At 42.2% G+C, this 25,877-nt stretch overlaps 1 protein-coding gene across 1 annotated transcript in view; it reads right to left on the bottom strand.

The window, feature by feature from the left end:
- The window catches only part of ZNF532 (zinc finger protein 532), a gene marked incomplete at its 3' end in the record, with an annotated part of 75,041 nt that overhangs the window by 30,922 nt on the left and 18,242 nt on the right, over nt 1-25,877 (bottom strand). The window contains exon 4 of the mRNA XM_008583039.1: nt 936-3,292. Coding sequence (XP_008581261.1) covers nt 936-3,275 — 2,340 coding nt within the window. The remainder of the gene's footprint in view (nt 1-935; nt 3,293-25,877) is intronic.

Here is a 25,877-nt window from a genome sequence, read left to right as displayed (position 1 = left end):
ACCAATTTGCTTTCATGTCTTCGTACAGAGCAGTTTGAGAGCCAGGGTGTATCAGCTCATACTACCACCTCCATTGAATTTCACAAGTTTTCTGGTTTGGACAATAAAGGTATATCATGCGGTCTCACTAGCTCGAATTTATTTCACTCAACATGGCCAGTTACTTCCAAATAACCGGTATCATACATTTGTTAAACACATTTATCTATTAGTCAAAAGTTGCCTCATAGACAAGTAAATGATAGACAGAAAAGGCTGATGCCCATTGTGAAATATAGTTCACCGACATCAGCCTGCACTTCCCTACAAAAACAAAAGCTGCAGACGCACACAAAGGTACTCTGTTCAGGTGGAGATGGATTTGCCATTTGTGGCTTAAATTCACTACAGTGGAGAATATCACCAAGTACACTTCTGGACCATCATCTTAACTAAGTAGACACACCATAAAAGCAGGTACCAATTAGGTGTGTTTAACAATAAAGACATTTTAGTATTATAATTAACACAGTAATTTTTTAAATCTCAAAATTGTGACTAATAATCCAAGGACTGTGGTGATATAGTCCAACTTCAATACTTAATACTAGATGACACCAGAATTAGCTAAATCTCAGACTTCTGACATATATTCCAATGACTGAACAATTACCTCAATCTAAGTACCATGACTCAAATAATACATGCAGTTTACATCTGGCTAAAAGAAGCATCTTCCCAAAAACCTGTTTTTTTTCAAAGATTCAAGTTTAACCATTATTTCTATTCTATGAAAACAACCCTTTTTCTCTTGTGTACATGCTTACACATACACAAACACACACACACTCCCCTCCATGTAACTGAGCTCCCAACCCTAAAATCAAAGGCACCTTATCGAGCACTCGTGTCTACAGACTCATCACTGAAACACTGAAATTTAAATGATACTCTACTTGTCCACTCGTATCTGCGGCCTGCTGGAAATGTGTAGCTAGCGACGTCTCGTCCTGGAAGACTTCGTTACACTCCAAACATTTGAGACTATGTCTACAGAGTTTGGAGGGGTCTTCATCGAGGGGCATGGCTGGGGTGATGGGTGTGCTTGAAGGAGCTGATATGACTGTCCCAGTTATGCCAGACTGGATTTTCGTTACAGTGTGTGTGCTGGCGCCCACCGAGCTCTGAAGAGTGGAAGATGGAGCAGAAGTATTGCTTGACGGAGAGACTATCATCTGATCTGCTGGGACTGGCTTTAAAATTAAGTGGGAGCACTGCATCACCACCCCTTTCTCCTTATGCCCCCGTGCATGGGAAAGGAGGCTGCACTTGTTGTAGAAAACGAGGTTCTTTGTACAATGGTTGCACGTTACTTCGATGCGCACACTACGCCTGTCATAGTGCTGGGTCAGGCTCTTTTCCAGCGCAAAGGAGTCCCCACATTCCAAGCACTTGTACCCGCGCGACGGTAACGTGATCCCTGCATTGGCGGGAGGACTGAGGTTTGGGATGTAAACCGGGACTGGATTGACACTGCTCAGCACCTTGTTGAAAGCTTCCACCACAGAACTCTGCAAGGACGACACCACCTGGACCCGAGACACCTTTTTGGGTGGTTGTGAGGCCGCTGCATTGATTATTGCCTGCTTTATTTGTTGTTGAGGTTTGGTTAGCACTTGGCGGAGTTCAGAGGTGGCCTGGGCACCCTGAGGCAGAAGGTTAAGGTTGGCAAGGTGCACAGTCTTTGGCACGAGTTTGGCATTGGCCAGGCTGGATGCAGGCACCACGACAGTTTGCTGCTGGATGGCATTGGCGGCTTTAATGATGGCGCTGCTGGCGCTCTGAACAGAGGCAGCGGATATGACCGTGGCTTTCACAGTCGTGTTGTTAGCGAGCTTCAAATTAATGACCTGGGATCCTGCTGTCTTTACAGCAGACACTGGGAGGAAAGCAGTGGCCACAGGCTTGATAGTGACCTGTTTGGGGGTCAGCTCTGCAGGGGAAACCGCATTGGTAACGACAGCCGACTGCAGAGGCACCCTGGGGGGAGAAGAAAGGACCGCGGCCGACGGAGAGGACAGAAGAGACGTCACAGAGGCCACCATGGATGCCGTCTGCTCAGAAGGCTTCTTCCCAGAGTCAAGATCCACCTCTGGCAACACCCTGGTCACGGTTCTCTTGATTTCCCCAGAAGACGTCTTAATGGTTTTTATGCGGACTTTGGGAATTGCTGGTGTAGACCCTGCAGGAGAGGATGGGGATCCCTTGCTGCTGTTCTCACTTGAAACACTCCTGGGACTATCCGGTTGCTTTACGGATGATTTTTTGGTCCCATCAATAAGACTCTGGGACTCAGGAGACTTGTCAGCCGTTCTCGGACTGTCATTGACCTCTTTTGGTAATGGTGAGGACTCCCTTGAATTGGCCACAGGTTCTTTGCAGGAGTCTGATGCCGCCTTTTTAGCACTCAGCGCCGCAATGGCAGCTATGCAGGATGAGAGCTTGGAGGACGATTTTGTCTTGGATGATGCAACGCCAGCCAGGCTGGCGTCATTCTTCTCGGAGCTCAGCTTCCCATCGAGGACCCTGTTTTCCAGCACCTTTTCAGAGTTATCCTTCAATTTATCTTCCACTTTTCTGACTTTAAAAGGTTCATAAACATTCAGATTTATAGAATTTGTTTCTGTTTCTCTCTTAACTTTGTTTTTCTCTATATTGCCAGACGTAGAGAGTCCAGTTTTGCTTGAATTTTCCCCTCCAAGTGCCTTTAGTTTATCATAGTCTGGTTGGGGAACCGACCCCGTCAACACATTGGATTTGAAACTTGAGCGCATGTCCTCCTTATCAGGGGGGTCATCCACCTCTATTTTCTCATCGTCATCAAACTCTTCAGCACTGGAGATAGGGCTGAACTGGCTGAATGCTGAGTCTTTCAGAGTCACCTCTGAGGTAGGCACATCTCCCTTCAAGGATTTCGTTCCGTCTTTACTGTAACTGTCAAGGGAGGACGCCGTGAGAAACCCATTATGTAAGCCATTGCCTGTGGGGTTGTGGCCATCCTTCTCCACGCCCTCAGAGGAATCGATGTTCCGCACATTCTTGACAATGACGCTGACGCCAACATCTGAAGATGATGGTGTGTGGGAGTCGTCATCCACGTGAGCATTCTGCTTGATGTGGCTTTCATGGTCATCGTGTCCAGACTCAATAGCTGCTTTAGGATCGACCATATCTGGGATGTCAAATGCTGCCAGGAGGTCATCAAAGTCTGGGGTCTTCATATCCCCCATGGTCATGAATTTGATCAGATGTTCTGTTAAAATGAACAGAAAATAATTCCATCAGTAATTAGCATGTTGTAATGATGAGATAAATCTCCTGCAGGATTTACACAAACACAATAATTACCAATAAAGGTTAAGCTGGTGACTGCACTTATTATAACTACAGATATCTGAGTCAACATGAACAAATATCCAGAGAATATATATAAAACCTGTATAGTCTTAGCTTTGAAAGTAATCCCTCCAAAACGCTGTACAGTATCACCAGCCTGGCTCCTAACAAGAATAAAATTGATGGAAATGACATAAAACAGAAAAGCAGGTTTTGGTATAGCAACTACAAAATTTGTCATTTATCACTGGATTTATCACACTGTTTTCATAAAAATCTTCTTCCAACCATATTTTGTCTTGATAGCATTTAATCCCACTGGCAAAATTATCTCTATTATAATCACCATCAGATTGGGGATACCACATTAAAAGAAATAGACTCCAATTAAAAAATCAATTACAGATTTCAATATTCATTCACGGAAGAAAACAATGAACATCCAAACTTACCACAGGATACACATCGTTAGTAAGTTCCACCTGGGATTTTTCATTTTAAAAAATCCCTAAGGAGCTGATTCCATCAATTTTTATTTAATTGTGATTCCCCCATTACATTAGAAAAGAAACACTCTCAGATAGTAGGAAGATGGAGAGTTTTAGGAAAACGAATGGTCACGGCCCTTACTAAAGATGAAGGATATATAAAAACATACAGGGCTGGGGTCTTTAAAAAGGGGCCCTTCCCCCCACCTGCAGAGGACAAGTGATTGTTGTGGGCATCAGAAAAACTTCCGCTGCAGGGAGACTGTCCCCTCCCTGAACCCCCAGCACACTCCATCTGCAGATTCTATTGCGCGCGCGCATGCGTGCGTGCGTGCGTGCGTGCGTGCGTGCGTGCCGTGCGTGCGTGCGTGCGTGCGTGTGTGTGTGTGTGTGTGTGTGTCTCTTTTTACCTACTAGCCTGTAATCTGCCTAGGACAAGCAACGTGTCACTCACCTTTAGATTATAAATGCCAAATCATTAACACGCCACAAGTCAGGGGCCAGAACACTAGATTTGTACCAAAACAGGCCTGGACCCAGCTGTCACTCACTAGCTCTGAGATCCTCAAAAAGGGAGGGAGTCTCTTTGGACCTGGTCTTTCCTTCTGCAACGGAAGCAAGCAGCCAGGAAGGGAAGGAAAGAAGGAAAGGAAAGGGGAAGAAGAGAGGGAAAATGAAAAATAGAAAAGGGAGCGAAAGAGAGGAGGAAGGAAGAGAAGAGGAAGAGGAATCAGGCAAGCAACAAAGTTGGAAGGGAAGAGGGGTACAGCTGATTTCAGGCCATTTTCAGTGGAAGAATCAACCTAGCTGATTTGCAGGTACGTCCCAGTCTCTTTGCACATCAGTATTTACTGTTATTCCTCCTTCAGATGTGCTTTAGTGGTCCCTGAGAAGTTGTCATCCACATTTTACTGGAGTATTTAATGATTTTTTTTTCTTATACAATCTGTAAAGAGATCATGTATTCCTAATAAAACTAACTATACTAGGGTCAAGGTAGAATTTCTATTCAGGCAAGAATACGCATAACTGTGAAAATTCATATAAACCACAGTCTATCAACAGCTGCTAAGACCCTCAGCATATTAACTCTCTCTGGGGACACGTCTAAACACTCCTAAGAATTTGGTTGGGAAAAAGTACTGTTGAAGAGGAAATAAATACTTAAGGTCGGTCTGTCAACAGGAGATGAAGAATAATTCACCTTCCATTCATACGTCTCCATTAACACAGAGCTTAAGAAACTGCATGTACTTTTCTCTTGATGGGTCTATGTAGCCCAGATAAAACACTCTGTGGCCACTATTCTCTCAGAGGGGTGCCCATGAGACCAGACAGGGAATAACATGCCCCAGCATCAAACTACCACCAAAATAAAAGGTACATAGAAACATTAACATTCCTAAAGTGAAATTGATGTGAAAATATCTGAAAAGTCATACCCAGTGGGAAAGGTTTATGATTATGATCGTCTTTTTAAAATGAAATTGAACATTTAAACTGCAAAATGTGGGGAATGAAAAATCCATCTGTCGGGCCGGCCCGTGGCTCACTCGGGAGAGTGCGGTGCTGATGACACCAAGGCCCCGGGTTCGGATCCCATATAGGGATGGCCGGTTCGCTCACTGGCTGAGCGTGGTGCTGACAACACCAAGTCAAGGGTTAAGATCCCCTTACCGGTCATCTTTAAAAAAAAAAGAAAGAAAGAAAGAAAGAAAGAAAGAAAGAAAAATCCATCTGTCAGATACTACCCACTTAAGAATCCACCCACTAAAGAATCATCCCTGAATGTCACCACTTTCATTCTTAAGCATCATATTGCTGTTGTAAATTGAATACTCACAATAAAGCTGCCATTAGCAAAGCATCTCTGTGATCTATCTTTACCAGCCATGGTGATCTAAGTTTGTAGATCACTGTTTTTAGAAAACAAGACACAGAATCATGAGCCTCCCCCTGTCCCCACCACAGGGTTGAAAAATCCTGAAAGGTGGACTTTTAGTGCCACCACTTATCCAAAGCTTGGACCCCAGCACTGGAATCAACTGTGGTAGCTGGGTTCTAAGTCCCTCTATCCTTTCTTTACAGTTACCTATGCAGGATTTACGTCATTTGACCTTTCCTTAGGATTTTAGTGAACAAGAGATATACAGTTTCACACTGTTCATCCTAAAAGGTAGTCAGCTCAGGAAAAAAAGGAAGATAAGAGATAATTCAAATACTCAGGGGGTGGCAGGCCCAGGACCTAAAACTTGTTGAGCAAATAGGGTTCAGATGAGCAGTGCATCCAGCAGGTATTCTTACGAACAGCTGGAAGATTAATACAGGATTCTCATTACCTTCTTCTCCTGTTATACCCAAGAGGGACCTCCTTGGTTTATAAATATGCACACAGCAGCAGTATTCGATCATTTAGTCAGCATCTTCTTCTTGCCCATAACACTACTTGAATCTTCTCCTTTCTGCCCAACTAAAGCATAGTTAAAGCCAGGAAAGGCCCAAAGAGGACCTTCCAAGCCTGTAAACCCCCCCCCTCGCCCCCCATCCAATGGAGCTGAGAACACGTTCCCATACAGGACTAGCTTCTTCTTAGAAATCCAGCCATAACCTGTTCCCCATTCCGTTATTCCACCTAAGATGTACTCTTCTCCTAGGGAAAGAGGGTGAAGCCAGGGTGAATCAGTGGGACATTTTGGAAAGGTAAGAGTGAACTGCCTATGGTTTATGAGTTGGCATCCTAATCCACCTGAAGGAAACCTGACAAAATGCTGAAAATGCATAGGGGACATTTCAAAAAGCCTGAGTGCCACAGCCAACTGAAAGTGCATCCTGTGGTCTGAAACCCGAGATCGCTGTGGCAGGTGGACTCACCTCTCTGGGGTTGTATAATTAATGTAATAAATATCACTCTCTGTAACTTCACACTTCTTTTTTGGCTCACAGAAATGTTTTTCATGCCCACAATCACACTGTCCTATTACCCTTTCCTTTCCCACATTCTGGAAAGCAAGAGCAAATGTTCTCCTCAGAGGAAAGAAAAAAAAATGTTTAACTCCCACTACTTCATTTCTCAGTTGTACTGAACACAAAGAAAAATGTTTATGTCTGAAAGTTTTCTTCATTTTCCACCCTGATTCCTAAGTACTACTGTCTTAAAAATAGGTTCTTTTGCTTAAAAACATTACAAAAATAAATCTCAGTCCTCTCTTTTAAAAGATAATAGAGAACAATCTCATTTTAGCTTCTCTTTCCCTCGATAGTTGGATTTTCAAACAGGATTATCTTTAGTTATTATAACAACGTCTTTCATTTCATTTATACCCTATAAAATACATATTCCATCAAAGGCACTAATAGTCTTTTAATTTAAAACTAAACCCTATATAAGTAACCTACGATTCACTAATAGCATTTGTGCTAAATGTATAATGTCCTTTTACCCAAAGATACCGAAAATATCTGAGAGGAAAAAATGCTAGGCCTGTTTACAAAAAAGGAAATTAAAAGAACTCAAGTCTGCCATGTGATCACCTTATTGCCTCCTATGACACAGACAGACAAAACATTTCCTTTCCTACCAAAGCCTCTTAAAATTGAAGAAAGCTATTTCATCTTTGTTAGCAGAAGCCAAGTTATCAAGTCAAAAGAAAAAAACTTAAGAAAAATCTATTCACCCCTTAATCATACTTTTTATACTTTGCAACAAAAACTGTTGGTTTCCCAATTTCCAAACAGAGAACATCATTGTAAAGGCATGAGCATAAACTAAGCATTGAATCCTAACTTCAAATAATCCCCACACAGAAAAATACATGCCTAAATCCAGCCAGGTTTCTCCCTCCAAAATGAACCTGGAAAGGTTAATCTGACCAGCGAAAACACATCAGGTTCCCCATTTAAATGGAAAAACTAACATTTCCTTTAATGAACGTCATTAAATTCTAAATCCTAACAGTCCTAAAAAGAAAAACAAACCCGAGTCCATTGACCATTTTGACAGTATTATACAAACTTCCCATAAAACAACTGTAATAATACAAGGTCTGTTTTCTCTTTTAAGACTTCCTGTTACTATTTTCTAGCACTCTCTGGCCATTGAAGCCCTTCATTGTATCTTTTTTTACTCCACTGAATGTTTAAAGAAATAATTTAACGGAAAAATGGATCTAACACATGTTTTTATCCTTCTAATCTTTCCTTTGAATACAAAATGTTCTTATAACTTATGTTCATATTATGCAATGTTGCAAATTTAATTTGCATCTAGCATCCCAGTTTTAATATGTCTTCAAGGAAACACAGAGGGATTGGTTTCTCTTGGCTGTCCACACTCAAATGCTTTTCTCATTACACCACTATGTAAACTTTAGCTCTTCCTCCATCAGCAATCTCTTTTTATCTTTAGAATTTTCAGGACTCTCTACATCTCTTCAACTGAGGAAGGGAGGGAGGGAGGGAGGGAGGTAAGAAGGTAGGTATGTCATCTCCCTTTCTTCGACTGACCTTTGTTTCTATCCCACTTCAATCTGGATTGCTTATCAGGGAAAAATATTTTCAATTTTGCAATTCCATTCCAAACACCAAGTCGTTTCAGTCATGCAGGTCTGCCTCATGCTTCTTCACTTTTCCTAAACCAGCTGGGGACAGAAGTCAATTTTGTGGCCAAGCTTACAAAAAAAAAAAAAAAAATCTATGAGCTGCATCTCTGGAGCAGCTGTTAAAAATCCCTGGGGCTCACTGTTTCTCTAGTCTAGGATGGGGGTTGGGAAGAAAGACTGGGCCCCAAAACCGGCAGATACTCAGATTTCAAAAAAATAATATACTCATGCACATACGAACACATATATACACATATGTGAATGCCTAAGTGTGCATAGTTTTGAGAAAAATAAGCAATAATAAAAGGAGCTATGGAATCTCTCAAGAATTGCATGCCATCTGAAGGCCCCAAGTAAGGACAAAATACCAAAGAAAAGTGTTCGTCTTATCTTTAGGACACTCACTAGTCAGACTTTTAGTAAATCCTGACAGAAGGCCAGAGCACCTTGTAGGTTACTTTCCAGCCATAGGGAAGAAATGTGACACACGGGGACATGCACAGCTGCCCTGGTGGGAGCCCTGAGGACCTGGCTCACTGAGGGCAGAAGAACTTCATTTTCTAAACAGCCAACACCAGGGTAACACACAGTGTGCAAACATAGCTCATATGCAGGGTGAAGAACAGAGCACAAGTTCTTGTATGAGTTAAGAAACTAACAAATTATTTGCTGTTATCCAGAATAGATATTTACTGGTTTCAATAACCTTGATGGTATCAATTATTGATAGACAAATACTTTGCCCAAGGTGGTATTTTCTTCTTCAGTAAATATCTAATATACCCGATTTGAAATATGATAGATGAGAAAGTTCAAACTGCTTCTGGAAATATCAACACGGAGTTGCCGACTGACGTCATTAATCAGGGCACAATCTTGGGAAATGCCAGAGGTACAACCAGCCCCAGCCCTTCCCTGCAGTTATCCTACACAGTTCCCTCAGGATTACACAATCAGGACCCCTCCCCTGCCCCCTGTCATTCTCCCTTGGCCCTTCAGGAGCAGATGAGGGAATGACCCCTCCACACAGACAAGCGTCCCTCCGAACCTCAGCCTCTTCCAAAAGTTCAAACTCCACGGCTTGGCCTCCTCCTCCCATCACACCCTGAGAAAGCTCACTCCCCTAACTCCAAAACGAAAGCTCAGTGACAACCGGCTCCTTTTCCAGCTGCCAAGAGAAGTTCCAGAGAAAGGCAGGAAAGGGCGATGCTCCCTGCGACAAATCCCTCAGGTCCTCAATATCATTTAGCCAGCAAACCTTTTGCTCTTCCTTAATATAAACTCCCACCTGCCAGGACAGAGAGGCTGTTCTTAATCTCTCCCTCCTCCCGATGCCACCCGTCTTTCCACAATTAACTTAAAAGATAATAGTCGCCTGCAAGAATTCTCCCCACATGCCTCCTTCCTTCAAATCCTGTCTGTCCCTCCACTGCTGGCCTTGTCAAGCCGACCTTCTGCCGTGAGCCTGGACTACTCACTCTTATGCTCTGAGTCACTCCTGTCACCTCTGCCCACTGTCATGCAGACATCTCCCCAGCCTTACTCTGGAGACCCCTGGTGTCTGTATCTAGCATCAGGCTGCCTTTACTACTCAAGTCCTCCAGGGTAGGAATAAATCCGGCATCTCCCAAGTACCTTCCCAGCCCCTTGGCAATCCTCTCTTGAAACCATTGTTAAAAATCCAGGCTGTAGGACAGAATTTAGGAAATGATGGAGTTGTTCTGTATCACAAGTGTGGTGTAGACACGCTTCTTCTATGCCTCTGTCAAAACCCAGAGAATTTTATGGTATACAAACTTAGAAGAATTCTTAAAAAAGCAATCAAGAATGGGAGGGGAGGCGTAAGATGAAAGACCAACAGTAACGAGAAACTAAATGTATTACAAGTGAATAGCATGACCACACTGAAGGGTGTGGGGAAGAAAAGAGCTAACCTAAGCAACCGGGAAAACAAAATTTGGCTGCGCCATGAGGCTAAAAGGAAAGGAACGGTGCACTAATACTGTCCTCTGCTTAGTAGGAAAACTGCTGAAATTTGAATAAAGGCTGTAGTCTAGTCAGAAGTACTGTACCTATGGTAATTTTTTAGTTTCAATAAGTGTGTTATAATTATGCAAGATGGCAACCTTAAGGAAAGCTGGGTAAAGGAGACACAGAAATTCTCCGTACTGTTTTTGAAACTTTTCTATAAGTTATTTACTTCAAAATAAAAAGTTAAAAAGGAAAATCCAGGCTATGTGATATAGCAGAAAGAAGATGGGTTTGGAGAAATTCTTGCTGCCTGTCCAACTTACTGCTCTCAGCTAGGGACCTGAAGCGGTCACTTGGCTTCTCCGGGCACCCCTTCCTCACAGACACAAACGGGGATGCGTCTGTCATGGAGCAGTGTAGAGCTACTAAATGAAACAAAGCAAGCGTCTCACAATCAAAAACACTCCAAAAGCAGCCCATTCCCATTCTTTACTCCCTCATGCCTGTTCTTGTGGCCTGTGACCTTTCTTCAGAACTTCATTTTCCAGTTGTGCTTTCCTCCTGTGAACCCCACGGCACTGCTGGAGCCCGATGGGCTTTTCCTGACTCACGGGCTCTTCCTCTTCTCTCCCTCCATGGGTCCCTTCAGACTGTCATCTACCTTTGTTCAAAGGTAAACTCAACAAATGCCCATGGTCACAACAGCTGCATATATTCAGGAAAACTTGCACATTCCTACATTCAGCCCCAAATCTACCTTAAGAGCCACCCTTCCAGCTGCCGGCATGACATCTCACTTGGCTCTCCGGAGAGACAGTGCATCTCGAACTTACACCAAAGCCCTCTTGTTCCCTCTAAACCCGCTCCTCCAACTCCTATCTGTGCTTTGTCAATGACATTCACTTTCTCTAGGAAAATATTAAAAAATCTCAGGCAGCATTTCACAAACCATGAAACATGGATACTAGTTCTATAGGATGTTATTAGGCTTTTCACAAAGACAAGACTAAAATATGTATGGCAAATACTGGATGCTTCTAAGTTACACAGATATTGCTCAGGCAGGAGCCTCTATCATGCTAATAAACATTATAAATCTACTACAAGTGGGATAGATGCCAATTGTTCCCCAATTTTGATCTAACAGGTCTTTTCCTCTGATCCATGAATACAAATACCAAAATGTTTTCCCAAAAGACTGCAAACATTTTTGGGGCTGCACTAGAGTTACTTTCAGTGCATCTCGTCCCCCATCTTTATAAATATTTATCAGCTAATGTCAAAGGCAACAAAAAGATGTTAGTGATTATTAGAAAGCTTAAACTTTTTCCTCTCTGGCCTGCTTACTAGTTGTAAAAGAAATATTTGTTCAACAAATGATGAACGTGAATAGAAGAAGATAATGAATTTCCTGTGTATTTCTTCCTGTAGCTCTATGAAATAACTTACCAACCTATACTCTTGTCACTCACTAATAAGCAAGAGCATACAAAGCCCATCCACAGAGCTCACTCAAATGAATTAGCACCTATGGGCAAACTCTGGTGAAGAGAAGAGCATTTAAAGTCCCAGCCACACAACACATAGACAACGGACGGGAGAGCACAACACCCCGGCCAGCACAATTCCATCCCAGCACCAACATTCTTTTGGCCCTAGCTTCTTTGTGTCTGAAAATTTCCCACCTAAAAAACGAGGATAACAGCACACACCCAACCCCAGGGATGTGGAGAGGGACTATTGATAATTAGACACTTAAAAGGAACCTTGTCATAATCACACACGCAGCACAAAACAGTAAACATAAAATTCAAACAATGAGTGACCAGGGGTCAGAGAATTTCGAGAAATGTTCCCACCCTATTCATCCCACAACCAGAGACAGGGAACCTACAATCACAGACATAATACCTATTCGGGTAACAACCAGGACCATCTCTGGAGAATGGTTTGTGATGATCTTATCATTAACCTTCCTAGTCAGAGTATATGGCTTTATCCCACAACCAGAGACAGGGAACCTACAATCACAGACATAATACCTATTCGGGTAACAACCGGGACCATCTCTGGAGAATGGTTTGTGATGATCTTATCATTAACCTTCCTAGTCAGAGTATATGGCTTCGAGCAAGAAGTGAAGTGGGACCATCCTCAGGTGGGGGGGTAGCACTAGGGCCCGGAGGGTAGGGCTAGCTAGCCTTGCCAAATCCAGAACCCTTGGGCTTGGGCGTTAGTCACGGTAGGGATCAGAATCAAAGGCTGAGGCACAAATGACCAACCCACAAGGTCAGAGACAGGGAAGTGGACAGACGAGATGCTCATAGTGAGGAGCAGTGACACTGTCCTCGCCTGAGCCAACGTGATCTCAGCATACCCCGAACCACAACAGAACTACAAATGTACACGACACAGCACTGCAGAGTGTATGACACTTCCCACAAGCAGCAGCAACACTTTGATGGTGCCACGTGAAAGTACTCCAGCCTCTCTGTGCCTGCAAAAGAAGGCTCCTTCCTTTGTAGATGGGAGGTCAGAGAACGCAAGACCCAAAAACCATCCTTCTCCAGGTTCTCAGGACCCTTGCAAGTACGTTTTCCCCAAAGAAGCCACAAGAACTATATAGGAATATAAAACTCTGAGTTGTGGGTCTTGGCTAATAAGGAAGTCAATCAATAACATGAGGGACAGGAAAAAAAAAAAAACTGGATCCCTGTTTTGAGACAAGGAGTATATTCCTTTCAAGTTTACAGTTGATTCAAATTTCATAGAAATAAAATGGTTCTCAAATAGAGTTTCCTATAAAGGACAAATACAGGGAACAGATTACATCCTAAAGATGTAATTTTATATTGTTCCAGTTGCCAGCACTCTAATTAACCTCCTTCACTTAACTATCTCACAACCCTCAGCATTCTCTGTGATCTAAGCTGCACCTTAAACTAGGAATGATAAATGCAACTCTCTTCTTCCCCAAGACCATTTTATTTCACTATTTATTTTGCCTTCATAAAACCATACACTCAAAATTTAACTTTAACAAGTTTTTAACTGTCTTCCTAAGGTTCATCTGTAAAATTCCTGGAACTATAATAAAAAACACAAATCACAGACCAAGAATATCATCAACCCAAATTCAAACTTTTTTTGCAGCTGGCCGGTAAGGGGATCCAAACCCTTCATCTTGGTGGTATAACACCACGCTCCAACTAACTGAGCTAACCGGCCAGCCCCCAAATTCAGTCTCTATAGCTAGATTCCTACATACTATAAGTAACTGGAATTCGGATCACAAAAAAAAGCAGCTAATTCTTCATCCAAGAAATAATACTTTTTTATTAGTCTGGTCTTTTAATAATCTGACAGCTATAAAAATCAAAACTGGGCAATCTTATGGAAAGATCAGACAGGAAAAAGAAGATAGTACGGTGATGTGAGAAGGGAGCCCTGCACTGGTGCAGACGCCCAACGATGACCACAGTGAGGAAGATACCCAGCACACCCAGATCTCCAATGCTGACAGCATTCTCCACTAAAAGGAGCCAGGGCTCCTTGGAGAAGTGGCCGATTCTACAATTGGGCAGGTAATGCACCAAGTGAACCTGGAGCATCTTGTAGTGTGAGAAAGTAAGAAGGTGCACAGACACAGTCCCCCCACATAAAAACCAAAAAACTACATCGATGGGGGCATGTCAAAAAGACACAGAAGCCAACAGAAAGCTGCAACAATTTGAGCAACAAAATAAATAAAGCAGTATTGGGTTATAACCCAAAGTATAAAATAACTACTCTTGAGTGCATACTGATATAAATGATTGAATAAATAAATAAATGGAAAAGACTAGACAAATCTTCTGTGAATTCCAAATAATTTATGTAGATGCCCCACAATTCTGGAGGTAAAGAACAACTCCCCACTCCTTAAGTGACTTTATTCCAAAGAGTACAGTATGGGGCCGGCCAGTTAGCTCACTTGGGAGCGCGTGGTGGTGATAACGCCAAACTGGCTGAGCGCGGTGTGGCCGGTCTCAAAAAGGACAAAAAAAAAACAACAAGATTTCCTCTTTCACAGTTCTGGAGGACAGAATTCCAGCATGGGTATCACCAGGCTCGAGCCCAGGTCACGCGTGGGCAGGGCTGTGTGCTCTCTGGATGCTCTGGGAAAGAATCGGTCTCCTCGCCTTTTCCAGCTTCTAGAGGCTCCACTTGCTGATTCACGGCCTTTCCTCCTCCTCCAAAGATGGCGAGTGTAAAGTAAGGCAAATCATAACTAAGGCCAAAATGTTTCATTGTTGTAGTTATTATTTTAGTTATACTAAGTTTCTATTTATATTGTCTAAGGGTATAGGGCTCTAGACCCTTCAAGCCCATTGTGTAGACTGGATCCCCAGATCCCTCACATGCAGGTCCATGCTGGGTAATTGGGAAAGATGCCAGGAGCCGTTGGCAGATGACGTGAGCTCAGTCCTCAGCGGCAGCAGCTTACAGGTCTGGTGGTGGCAGTGGCCTTGCGGAAGGTCTCGGGGGCACTAGCAGCAGCAGCCTCCAGCAGCAGTGGGGACATCCCAAGGCTGGGAGGCGCCGTGGATCAGAACCATTCATCCTTATACTTAAGTCCATAACCCAGGACACCCGGGTGCACGTGCGCAATTACACTAGACTATAACCAAGGAACACCTGAGCGCACGTGCCTGTTTACATCAAACGTTCGGCAAGATTCTGAACATCTGAGGGGCCCTGACCATTTTCCTATATTTTCCGAACAGCGAGTCACGTCCCTCTTCATCCATGGCCACGTCTTCCCTCTGAATCTCTTCTGCCATAAAGGACCCTTTGTAGTTACACTGGGCCCGTCCAGGTAATCCAGGAAGACCTCACTATTTTAGGTCAGCTGATTAGCAGCCTGATTCGTAGTTCTGTCTCAAACCTTCATTTGCCGTGTAGCCTCATGTGTTCACAGGCTCCGGGGAGTAGGAAATCTGCCCTTTCATCCCCTTTTAAGTGCGCAGCTCAGTGGCATTAGGCACACTCACACTGTCGTGAAGCCATCAACCACCATGCATCTCCGGAACGTTTTCGCCTTCTCAAACTGAAACTCAGTCCCCATTAAACACTAACTCTGCATACCCTCCCCCAGTCCCTGGCACCCACCATCCCACTTTCTGTCACCATGAATCTGATGACTCTAGGGACTTCGTGTAAGTGGAACTGTACAGTATTCTTCCTTTTGTGACTGGCTTATTTCACTGGGCACACTTTTCAAGGTTCATCCATGTTGTAGCAAGTGTCAGAATTTCCTTCCTTTCCAAGGCTGAGTACCATTCCATTGTGTGGATGGACACTACGTGGCTACGGCTAAGGCCTGGAATCCTCACAGCGCCAGTTGTCTAGCTCTTAATCCTGTTCCTGACGCCAACTGTAAAGCTAGGCGACCCCGCAAGTTGTCGGGCTCTTTTACCTGCTGGTAATCCTGCACCGACTGGGCCGATTGGCAAGCTAGGGCTGGGTCTGGAGCTACCAGACCCCTCAAGCCCACTCACAGACTGGGTCACAAACCCTTCACATGCCATGCTGGGTCCCCAGACCCCTCACATGCAGGTCAATGAGCTCGGTAACCGGCCAAAAGGTCCTTGGAACCATAGGTTGGAAAGCATGGCCGCACAGGGCAGATGCCCGAGGCAGACACCCGCCCAACAGCTTCACTCAAACTCCTCTCTCTCTCCCTCTTTTTCTCTCTCTCTCTCTTTCTCTCTGTCTCAAGAACACTTGAACAGCAACAGAACTAAAAAGATACATTGGCGCACATGCGCACTAACTCCACACACACACACACACACACACACACACAAATTTGCTTAAAATGGACGTGCTGAACCACACCCAACTGGACCCAAGGCGAGGGCCATGACCAAACTATTCTATTTTCCCAACAGTGTTCCGCTGTCAAACTCCTGCGACCCTTTCTCTTGATTTTGAGATGTGTGTCTTCCCAGTCAAGTCCTAACCGCTCCCTGCCTAACCCTGCCCACCCCACCCCTCTACACCACATTCGCACACTGACCACATGGCTACACAGGGCTGTGCTCACAGATGAGGCCCCCCAGAGAGGACAGCACCAGCACGAGCAGCCATGAGGCAACTTTGGTAGATAAAGGCCAGGAATACTGGGTCCTGGCCCAGTTTCCACCTGGGATGCCCAGGCAGATCCAGGTTGTCACTCAGGCTCCCAGGCTGGTCCAAGCATGGCAGGGCATCCTTTAGACTTTGGTCTTAAGAGACACGCCTGGAGAGCAGGCAACACAGCCCTGGGTGGACACAAGGGCCAGGCCACAGACAGCTTAATTTAAACCTTTTAAATATCTAGGCATATGGTTATACCTTTTAAATATTTAAATATACATTTTAAACATTTAGCCATCTGGTCTCCATTTGTACTCTTGCCCCAGGCCTTACACATATTAAGGGCAGGCCTAAGAGCCACCATCATTATTATTATTATTCCTATTTTATATATTAGGCAAAGAAAGTTTAAGGATCTTGCTCAAAGCCATATGGCTACTAAATAGGAGGATGGGTGAGAATCCAGACCTTCTGCCTCCACAGCCCAGCCTTGTAACCTCCCCTGACCACAGTCAGCAGCTGGTATCCAAAATGAAGAAGTCCAAGTGTGGCAGTGTAACCATATTATTTAGAAATAATAAAGTCAGCAACAGAAGAACAGATCAAAAAGGTGAAATTCACTGCCTACAGAGATCATGACTGGAAAGTGCTATTTGACTTTTTTGGATCTATGTACATGTATTACTTTGACAAAAAAATAAAAATTGTTGAAAAGAGTTAAGTAGCAACCTTGACTTTACATCTCTTGCCTCAACGCAAACAGCTTAAAGATCTGCTCCTTGAGCCTCGTTCCTCCAGAAACACATAAAACATACTCGTGGTTCTTCCTAATGAAAATGCAAATCTGTCACAATAATATTTCACTAATTTTACCCTAAGGGTGTTACTGTATTTAGTGTGATCTCAAAACTGTTTAGAGTGAAATACCCTAAGGGTGTTACTGTATTTAGTGTGATCTCAAAACTGTTTAGAGCAAATTATATTATTTGTCTGAATATGTTACAGAACTGGAAACCCCAAAATAGTAATTTTAGATTGCAAAATTCATTCTCATGAATATGCACAAAGCACATATGAAACATATTTTTCTTTTTCAGGTCTTTTCCCCCCAACCTCAATGCATTTAAAAGACCCTTACTCAACGAGAGTTAAAAATAAAGGGAAGAGAATGGGAGGAGAATGGAAGAAAAGCTTTCAGTATTCAACTATCTTTAGATTATCTATATTCCAGAAAACATAGCTTATAAAATTATTAAATTCAGAAACAGAGGAACTGTTCTGTCAAACTTAACCAAATCTAAGAGCAGACACAATAACATGTAAGTAACAATCCCCCCTTAGATCAAGACCAATATCAAAGAGAAATCCCAACCCAGAGAACTTTTTGAGTATCTGTTCAAGCCCTGGGGGAAAAAAAACAGAAAGAAAAAAGAAAAAGCTTACAACCTAAGACCTGACCCCAGAACAAAACCCCTGCTCTTTGAAGAATGCGGTCTATGTAGCCTTTCATGTCTCTCCCTAGCCAGGCTGCCTATGTTAAGATGTACAGGCACACAGGACTGCGATCTCATCAGCATGGGCAATCTTCCTCCCCCCACCCAAAGCCCCTGAAAACACCTCCCTCTGATTGATTCCTCTCCACTACTTCAATCCTTCCAATTTATTGGTCTTTTCAATAGTTATGTACATCACGTGTTGTTGTTATTTATTACATACCTCTACAGAAGGATTCGAGGTAGCATATAGTAAAAGATAAATAAATAAGGACCAAACACAGTAGAGAGAGAGGAATATAATGCTACAGTCTGACAGAAACACAGTAACAAGCCTATGGGTGGAGATGTTCCAGGCATGTGTGGCACCCCTTTCTCCCCACCTTTCCATCCCACACAGACTGGTAACTCGGCTGGGTCACAGCATACCTACCTGGAATAGGCAAATTCGGAGACGGAAAGGAGAACAGAAGTTTCCAGAGGCTGGGAGAAGGTGAGAAGGGAAAGTAATTTATTTGGTTCAGAGTTTTTGTTGGGAGGTGATTTTAAAAGTTTACTGGGGGTAATGTGTTTTATGCCACTGAATTGTACATTTACAAATGGTTAAGATGATAAATATTATGTTACGTACATTTTCCTACAATAAAAAAACAACACACTGCTGCATTGAAGAAAAAGGAAACATTACACTGAATTGAAAAGTGAAGACTTTAGAAGTGCACTCTAATGTCTGGCACCCTTGTGACGTCTTGGGGAAATGGGCTGATAAAGTTGCTACCACACTGCTGATATTTAACAACCAGTAGTCTGAGGGGCGGGGAGCCCTGATTTTTAAGCATGTGTCCATTTCTGTGATTTAAATCCTCCCACCATGATACATTTCACGCTACTAATAAGATGTCACTGGTGGAGTTGAAAGAGATGCATACAACAGTGGGCCAGCCCTAACACACAAGCCATCTGCATCACTGTTTCCCAAAATGTGCTTTGCTCATAGATATGAGAGCGAAGGAAAGTCTACAGGCAAATGGCTAAACAAGGTTTAAACTGGTTTCCTTACCTCAAGATTTCCCCAAATCTTCACTCCCCCTTTAAGACCTATAATATATTAATGTGCATTTTGAATTACAAATAAGGGCTGGAATATAAGATGTTACCAAATCTATCAGACCTCCAGACCCTTTTTCCCCTAAGAGCATCTCAGAGGTGTGCCATTTGGGAAATACCACCTTAAAGAAATGAGTCTGTTCGCTTGCAGCCAAACACAAAGCAGAGGTGACCAGGTATCTAGAAAATTTGGCTACTCCTCAGGAGAGGGCACCAATAATATCTGTGATTAGCAGCCTGGTAGACAATCCAAGTTGGGTAAGCCAATTTGGGTCAAAGTTTAGTGACAATTTACACAGGAATGCTGAATCAGAGCCTCTGCCAATGGCCCCATGCCACAAAGATGTCAGGGAAGAAAGGGGAGAGGTTCCAGCACAATTCCGTCTGGCCTTTCTTATGGGATAATAAATTTTCTCTGAGTTCCACAATGCTTAAAAGGCCACAATCTCTTATAATTCCAAAAGCCCCCATAATCTTAATGTACATTAATGTGTAAAATATGCCAGGTAGGGAACAATGTTAACCTAGATAAAACTGCCAAAATATCCAGAAAATATTGATAGGCTAGTTCTGTTCATAAAATGCCTAGGAGTGCCTGAAAATTGAGGACGACTTCAAGTCTAATGAGAACGAAGTGGGTAAAAGGAAGATCAAAGTTGCAGAAAAGGCAAGTGATTAATTACTTCCTTAGGGAAGAATAAGGAGGTCAATATTCATAAAGCCTAGCAAATTAATATCCAGAACATGCCTTGTCTTACTGGATTTGATTAGCGAGAATATTATTTTCACTTATCTTACTTTTTAAACCCTTCCTAGAAAGAGGAAAGTCTTTCTATTCTCAATGGCAAGATGAAGATCACAGGTTTATGCTTCTTTCCAAAAATGCTCTGAAGAACAGCAAGACAAATAATGGCCGTAAGAAAAAGACGGCAGGCAGCAATCCCCAACAAAGGTATCAGCAGGGCATCTCTCTTCTTTCGGAGTGGTTTGAATGTGGAACCAGAAGAAAACGGTTCTTCTACCTGACTTCCAAAGACAGTAAATGCAGGACAAGGGAAAAGCCACTAAGCCACAATAAACCTGGTGAACATTTTCTCAGCTCTCCTGACATATCAGGACAACTAGGAACCACCCAGCTGACCTACAGTTAGGTAAAAGTGTGTTGTCATTTTACCCCCAGGTGATCACTGTTCTCTGGCTTATACCCATGGGAAGCGTAAGGCAAACATTTTAAAGATAAAATAGCAAGCCAGACATTTCATAGGTAATAACTTAGGTCTTCAAGCAGTCGTAATACATTCAGTAATAAGCACTTGGGTCCACAAATTTATGCAGCTTCCCAATTATCTCATTTCTAAAAGCCAACTTAATAATAGGAAAAGATTTGCTGATGTCTAAAGCAACTCACAGAATCTTCTAACTATTCTTTTTTTTTTTTTGAAAGTACAAATCAGAAACTTCTGAGTTGATAATCTGGAATAACCAACTTGCTCTCAGTTAAATGACAAGCATTCCTTAAGACTTTCTGTATCCAGAGCACTACAGAAATGATAGGTGAAGAATTTCATCATTTCACCCAACAGCAGCAGAACCTTGAGTTCTTTTGTGCGAGTTCTACTGCAGTAATGGTGGTATGCCTCCTCTGTCTCTTCCACACCCCCACTTGGGGACCTTCCAGCCAACATAACCTGTTAGATTCAGAATCTCTATGCAAACATTGCTACTCCATTAGAATCACTCTACTTGAATGCCCAAGTAGCATCTTTGTAAAGAGCTTTATTTAGCCAACAGGCTGTCATTTATACAAATGAACTTCTCTTTCATTCATGGATTATTAATAGTAGTATATGTGCTTTGCCAATACTCTATAACCCAGAAGTATACGCAACAAAAAGCAAAAGCCTCTGGGAGGCCAAGTCAACAAAGATAAACTCATAAAATTTGGGTTTAAAGACTTCTAAATGCATACACAAGCATAAATATACAAATACTATATAATAGGCTTTTTTACACTCAACAATATATCATAAGACACCGTCCCATGTCTATGCATGTTTTCATCATATCATGGACATGCTTCCATGTCAATTCAACACATAGTTGTTCAACAGTACCCTTTTAAATTTAGATTGTGATATTTTCCAAAGAGAATTTAAAGCCAAAGCAAAAAACCACAAGAGAGGGCCGGCCCATGGCTCACTTGGGAGAGTGCGGTGCTAATAACACCAAGGCCACAGGTTCGGATCCTATATAGGGATGGCCGGGTGGCTCACTGGCTGAGTGTGGTGCTGACAACACCAAGTCAAGGGTTAAGATCCCCTTACCGGTCATCTTTTTAAAAAAAAAAAGAAAGAAACCACAACACCAAGTCAAGGGTTAAGATCCCCTTACCGGTCATCTTTTTTTAAAAAAAAAGAAAGAAACCACAGAGAGACCTTTCTTCATGAATTCTTGCAAAAATAAGAACATTACAAAAAATAACCTTTAAGGCATAAAGTATTGAGAGTTTCACCCTTTTGCTTTAAAATTCTGAAGATATATTTTAACTAACCTGATAAAATGAAAGATGAGGAAAACGGAGACACTGAAATCATTTACTAATGCGTTAAATCATAACCGTCAGGTTTAACATGTCTCAACAAGTTCTGTCATCCCATCCATCAAGAGACTGAATATTCTCCATTTCATGGTAAACTGGGCTTGCCCATGGATAAGTGGTGCCTGATGTTTTAGTACTTTTACTTTCGCTTTCCTAAAGGATCTTAGCCTGAAGAAAACCTTCTAATCCAAATAATAAACTACTTCCCCCAGCTCAAGTACAGGGTGAACCTAGAATTTCACCAAGCTTTAGAAGAGAAGGCAAACTGGCTGAGACTGGCACAAAACATCAGGCTGAGAAGAGAATGGCATGGTCAACGACAAAAAAGGGCTGGTCAGAAAGACACAGCGAGACGCTAGCCAACTTCCTGAGGAACCTTCAGTCAAACTCATCATAAGTAAAGTCCTATTTTAAGTAAAAAGCCTTAAAACACAAGCAAAGACACAGACCAAAAAAAAGTACAAAAAACCTTTTTAACCCCACTTATAAAGCATGATCCATATTATCTGGTGATTGTAAATGTTTATAGTTTGCAGCGTGATATGGCTTCTAATTTCAGAAAACAAAATGGTCAGAAAGACACAGCGAGACGCTAGCCAACTTCCTGAGGAACCTTCAGTCAAACTCATCATAAGTAAAGTCCTATTTTAAGTAAAAAGCCTTAAAACACAAGCAAAGACACAGACCAAAACCAAGTACAAAAAACCTTTTTAACCCCACTTATAAAGCATGATCCATTTTATCTGGTGATTAATGAATCATATATATTTTCATTTGTAAAAAGAAAACAAAGTGAAAACATTTAATTTTATATTCATACAATTAGAAAACATGTGACATTGAGCCATGACAGGTACATTCTAAGTTATTCTTTACTTCCAAATGGAGTTAACTGATATAATATTTGACTTTGATTTGTAGTTTGCTAAAACACATGCAAGTTCCAAAATGCTCAATTTTCCTCTATTAATGAATTACCTAGAAATTTTATCCTGAGTCTGCTTATGTAAAATAAATACTCCGTGAAGACGGTTTTATTTATTCAATTAAGTAAATTCCTTTAGAATATATTACATTTTCATAATTCATATGAGTCCATAGTCCCAGAAAATCCTTCATGGAAAGACATAAAGTCCTGTTCTTTCAATTTTCTGAGAACTACAATAGTCGAACAGCAAGAAATAATTTATAAAAGCAAAGTACTGACCTAACCAAAGACTGTTTGGGTAGGGCTCCTTTAATTCCAAAGCCCCTCTCCAAGCAGCAGCCATCTGCATGATATTTCTACCGCCCTCACCCCAGTAGGCCTCGGGGATAGAGCAGCTTTCACAAAGCCGGGCTGCCTCAGTCACTTCCGCAGGAAGTGGCACTAACCGCAACTCACCCCACACTCAGCGTGGTCTCCAACATTCAGACAGGCACTGGGATTGGGAAGAGGACACTTTAACCACAGCCGGCAATAGCGGCTAATCCTGCGTGACACAGACACTCTTGCGAACTCCAGCGTGGGAGTTTCTGTTGTGGTTTGTGGTTTTGTGTGGAAGCCTAGGTGGAAAACAACAAGTCCCACATTGATGCAGCAGACACTTTTCTTTCTCTCCCTCTTCTCCCAGCAGGCTACCTCACCGACCCCAAACACATGAGAAGTAGGGGGCTGGCTCACCCTGGGACTAAATCTGCAACAAGCAATACCCAAATTAAGCAACTCCGGTCAATCCACATGACCAAGGTTTTCATTTTCTCGCTCAAGAGTCAAAAATAGAATTGTAGTGACTTGCCATGAACACGAAGGTTCTCAAACACTGGGATATCTACTTACTGAATATACCAAGCTTCCAAAAATACCTGCCCCTTGTTTTTCTTTAGAAAACAATGTAAATGTAAAGGGCAAGACTGCCCTCAGGGCATCACTTCAAAAGGATGGCTCTGCAAGAAGAATGCAGACATGGAAGGACGAATTTACTAAATAACAACCACTGCAGAGGGACCAGAGCAGCTCAGCTCTACCCAGGGCCTCCTTGGGTCCCTGTTCAACTGTGTTACACAATAAGCCACCTAGCCCAGCTTTCAGAACTCAGTTATCTGGCTGTGTGTTCTCCCTCAGGCTGTCCTGTATTTCACCTACATGAATGCCTTTGGGAACCAGGTAATTACCTGGACTGACCATCTCTGTGGATATCTGGTATAGGACAAGTAAAAAGTGCTCTGGGCAGGGTTTGCCGGGCACCCACTAAGTTGTTTTTTTTTCTTTTTATTTATTTTATTGAAACATAATTCACTACACATATTTATGGGGCACAGAGTTGACTATCAGTAGCTATGTACAGTATGTGATGATCAAATCAATATCATTAGCACATTCATCATTACAAATCTTATTGTTTGTGTCCCTTACCCAATTACCAATTACTCCCTAAACCCCCCTCCCTCTCCTCTTCCCACCTCTAGTAACAATCTGTTCTCTCCTTCTGAAAGTTCAACATTTCATTGTGGTTTTCCTTTCTCTTTCCTTCTTTCCTTCCTTGCTTCCTCCTTCCTTCTTTCTTAGCTCCCACTTATGAAGACATGTGGTACTTCTCCCACACTGCCTGGCCTATTTCACTTAACTTCTCCAAGCTCATCCATGTTGCTGTGAGTGGCAGAATTTCATTCCTTCTAATGGCTGAGTAGTAAGTAGTCTATTACGCATATATATACCACATTTTCCTTATCCAGTTGTCTGTCGACGGACATTTAGGTTGGTTCCATATCTCGGCTATTGTAAACAGAGTTGCAATGAACACAGGAGGGCACGTATCCTCCTGACACGATAATCTCCGTTCCTCTGGATACATACCCAGAAGTGGGATGGCTAGATCATACGGCAGCTCTATCTACAGTTGTTTGAGAAACCTCCACACTGCTCTCCATAATGGCTGCACTAATTTACAGCCCCACCAACAGGGCAGAAGAGTTTCCCTCTCTCCACATCCTCGCCAGCACCTGCCATTCTCAATCTTCTTGATAACAGCCAGTTCATCTGCACCCACAATGTTTATGAGCTGTGGAAAGAAAATCTTCAGCTAAGGAGACTACTACAGGATAGTCTCTCTCTCTGATAGCACACCCACAACCAATAAATTATTATAATCCAGAAAGAAAAAAACCTATTATTTCCTTAGTTTATTCCCAAAGAAAAATGGGCAAGGATTCTGTTTGCCATATCTGGATGACATGCCGTTGATCTTAGGGTACAGGGGCAATGTTTAAAACCAAAGAAATAAAATCTTCCAAAAAAAGAACAAATGTACAAAAACATTTGGTGCAAAGTTATTTGTAACATAGCAAAACACCACAAATCATGTAAATATCCATCAATAGGGGAATGACTGTGGTACATAATTATGTACCAATTATGATACATCCTTTTTATTTTAATTGTGGGAAAATACACATAAGATAAAATACCACCTTAATCATTTTCAAGTGTCCTTTTCAACAGTGTTAAGCATATTCACACTGATTTTAATATGTCCTTTTTTATGGAGTAGTATGCAGTCATTAAAAGTGAGGTATAGCCATTATAAGTACTAAGACGGAAAAACCAAGATAGACCATTCAGTGAAAAAAATCAGTTCATTAAAAAAATACATATACTACATTAAAATTAAAAAGAAAAAAAGGCACAACTTTTATATGCTTGCACATACAGATATGAAAAATTTATAGATATGTAACATTCACAGAAAGGCTTAAAAGGGTGCACACCAAACATTTTCACACTTGAATCTAGAAAGGACAGTGGAATGGAGGTCGGGAGAAGACTGTAGTAGTACTTTGAGCTTTTACTCTTATACTTCCATTTGTATTCCTGTTAACACTAAAAAAAATTTTTTTTTCAAAATTCATCCACCATAAGCGCAGGCTTCCGTTTTCGAAATCTCATAACTACACAAAAGGATGCAGGTGAAATTTAAATTTCCTACAAACTTAGGGACAGTCAAAATCATAAACCTTGATAATTCTGTCAAAGTTACTTTTGTACAGCTCTATTTCCCATTGGATATACATTCTTTTAACCAAAAGACCCTTGTGCTGGCAGTTTCCTAATTCATCAGTGAGTCTATGGAAGTACTGAAAACATCTG

This window comes from Galeopterus variegatus, unplaced genomic scaffold (genome assembly GCF_000696425.1).
Source record: "Galeopterus variegatus unplaced genomic scaffold, G_variegatus-3.0.2 Scaffold2806, whole genome shotgun sequence".
NCBI lineage: Eukaryota > Metazoa > Chordata > Mammalia > Dermoptera > Cynocephalidae > Galeopterus > Galeopterus variegatus.
Note: the sequence above shows the minus strand (reverse complement) of the source record. Positions and strands in the feature narration are given on the sequence as shown.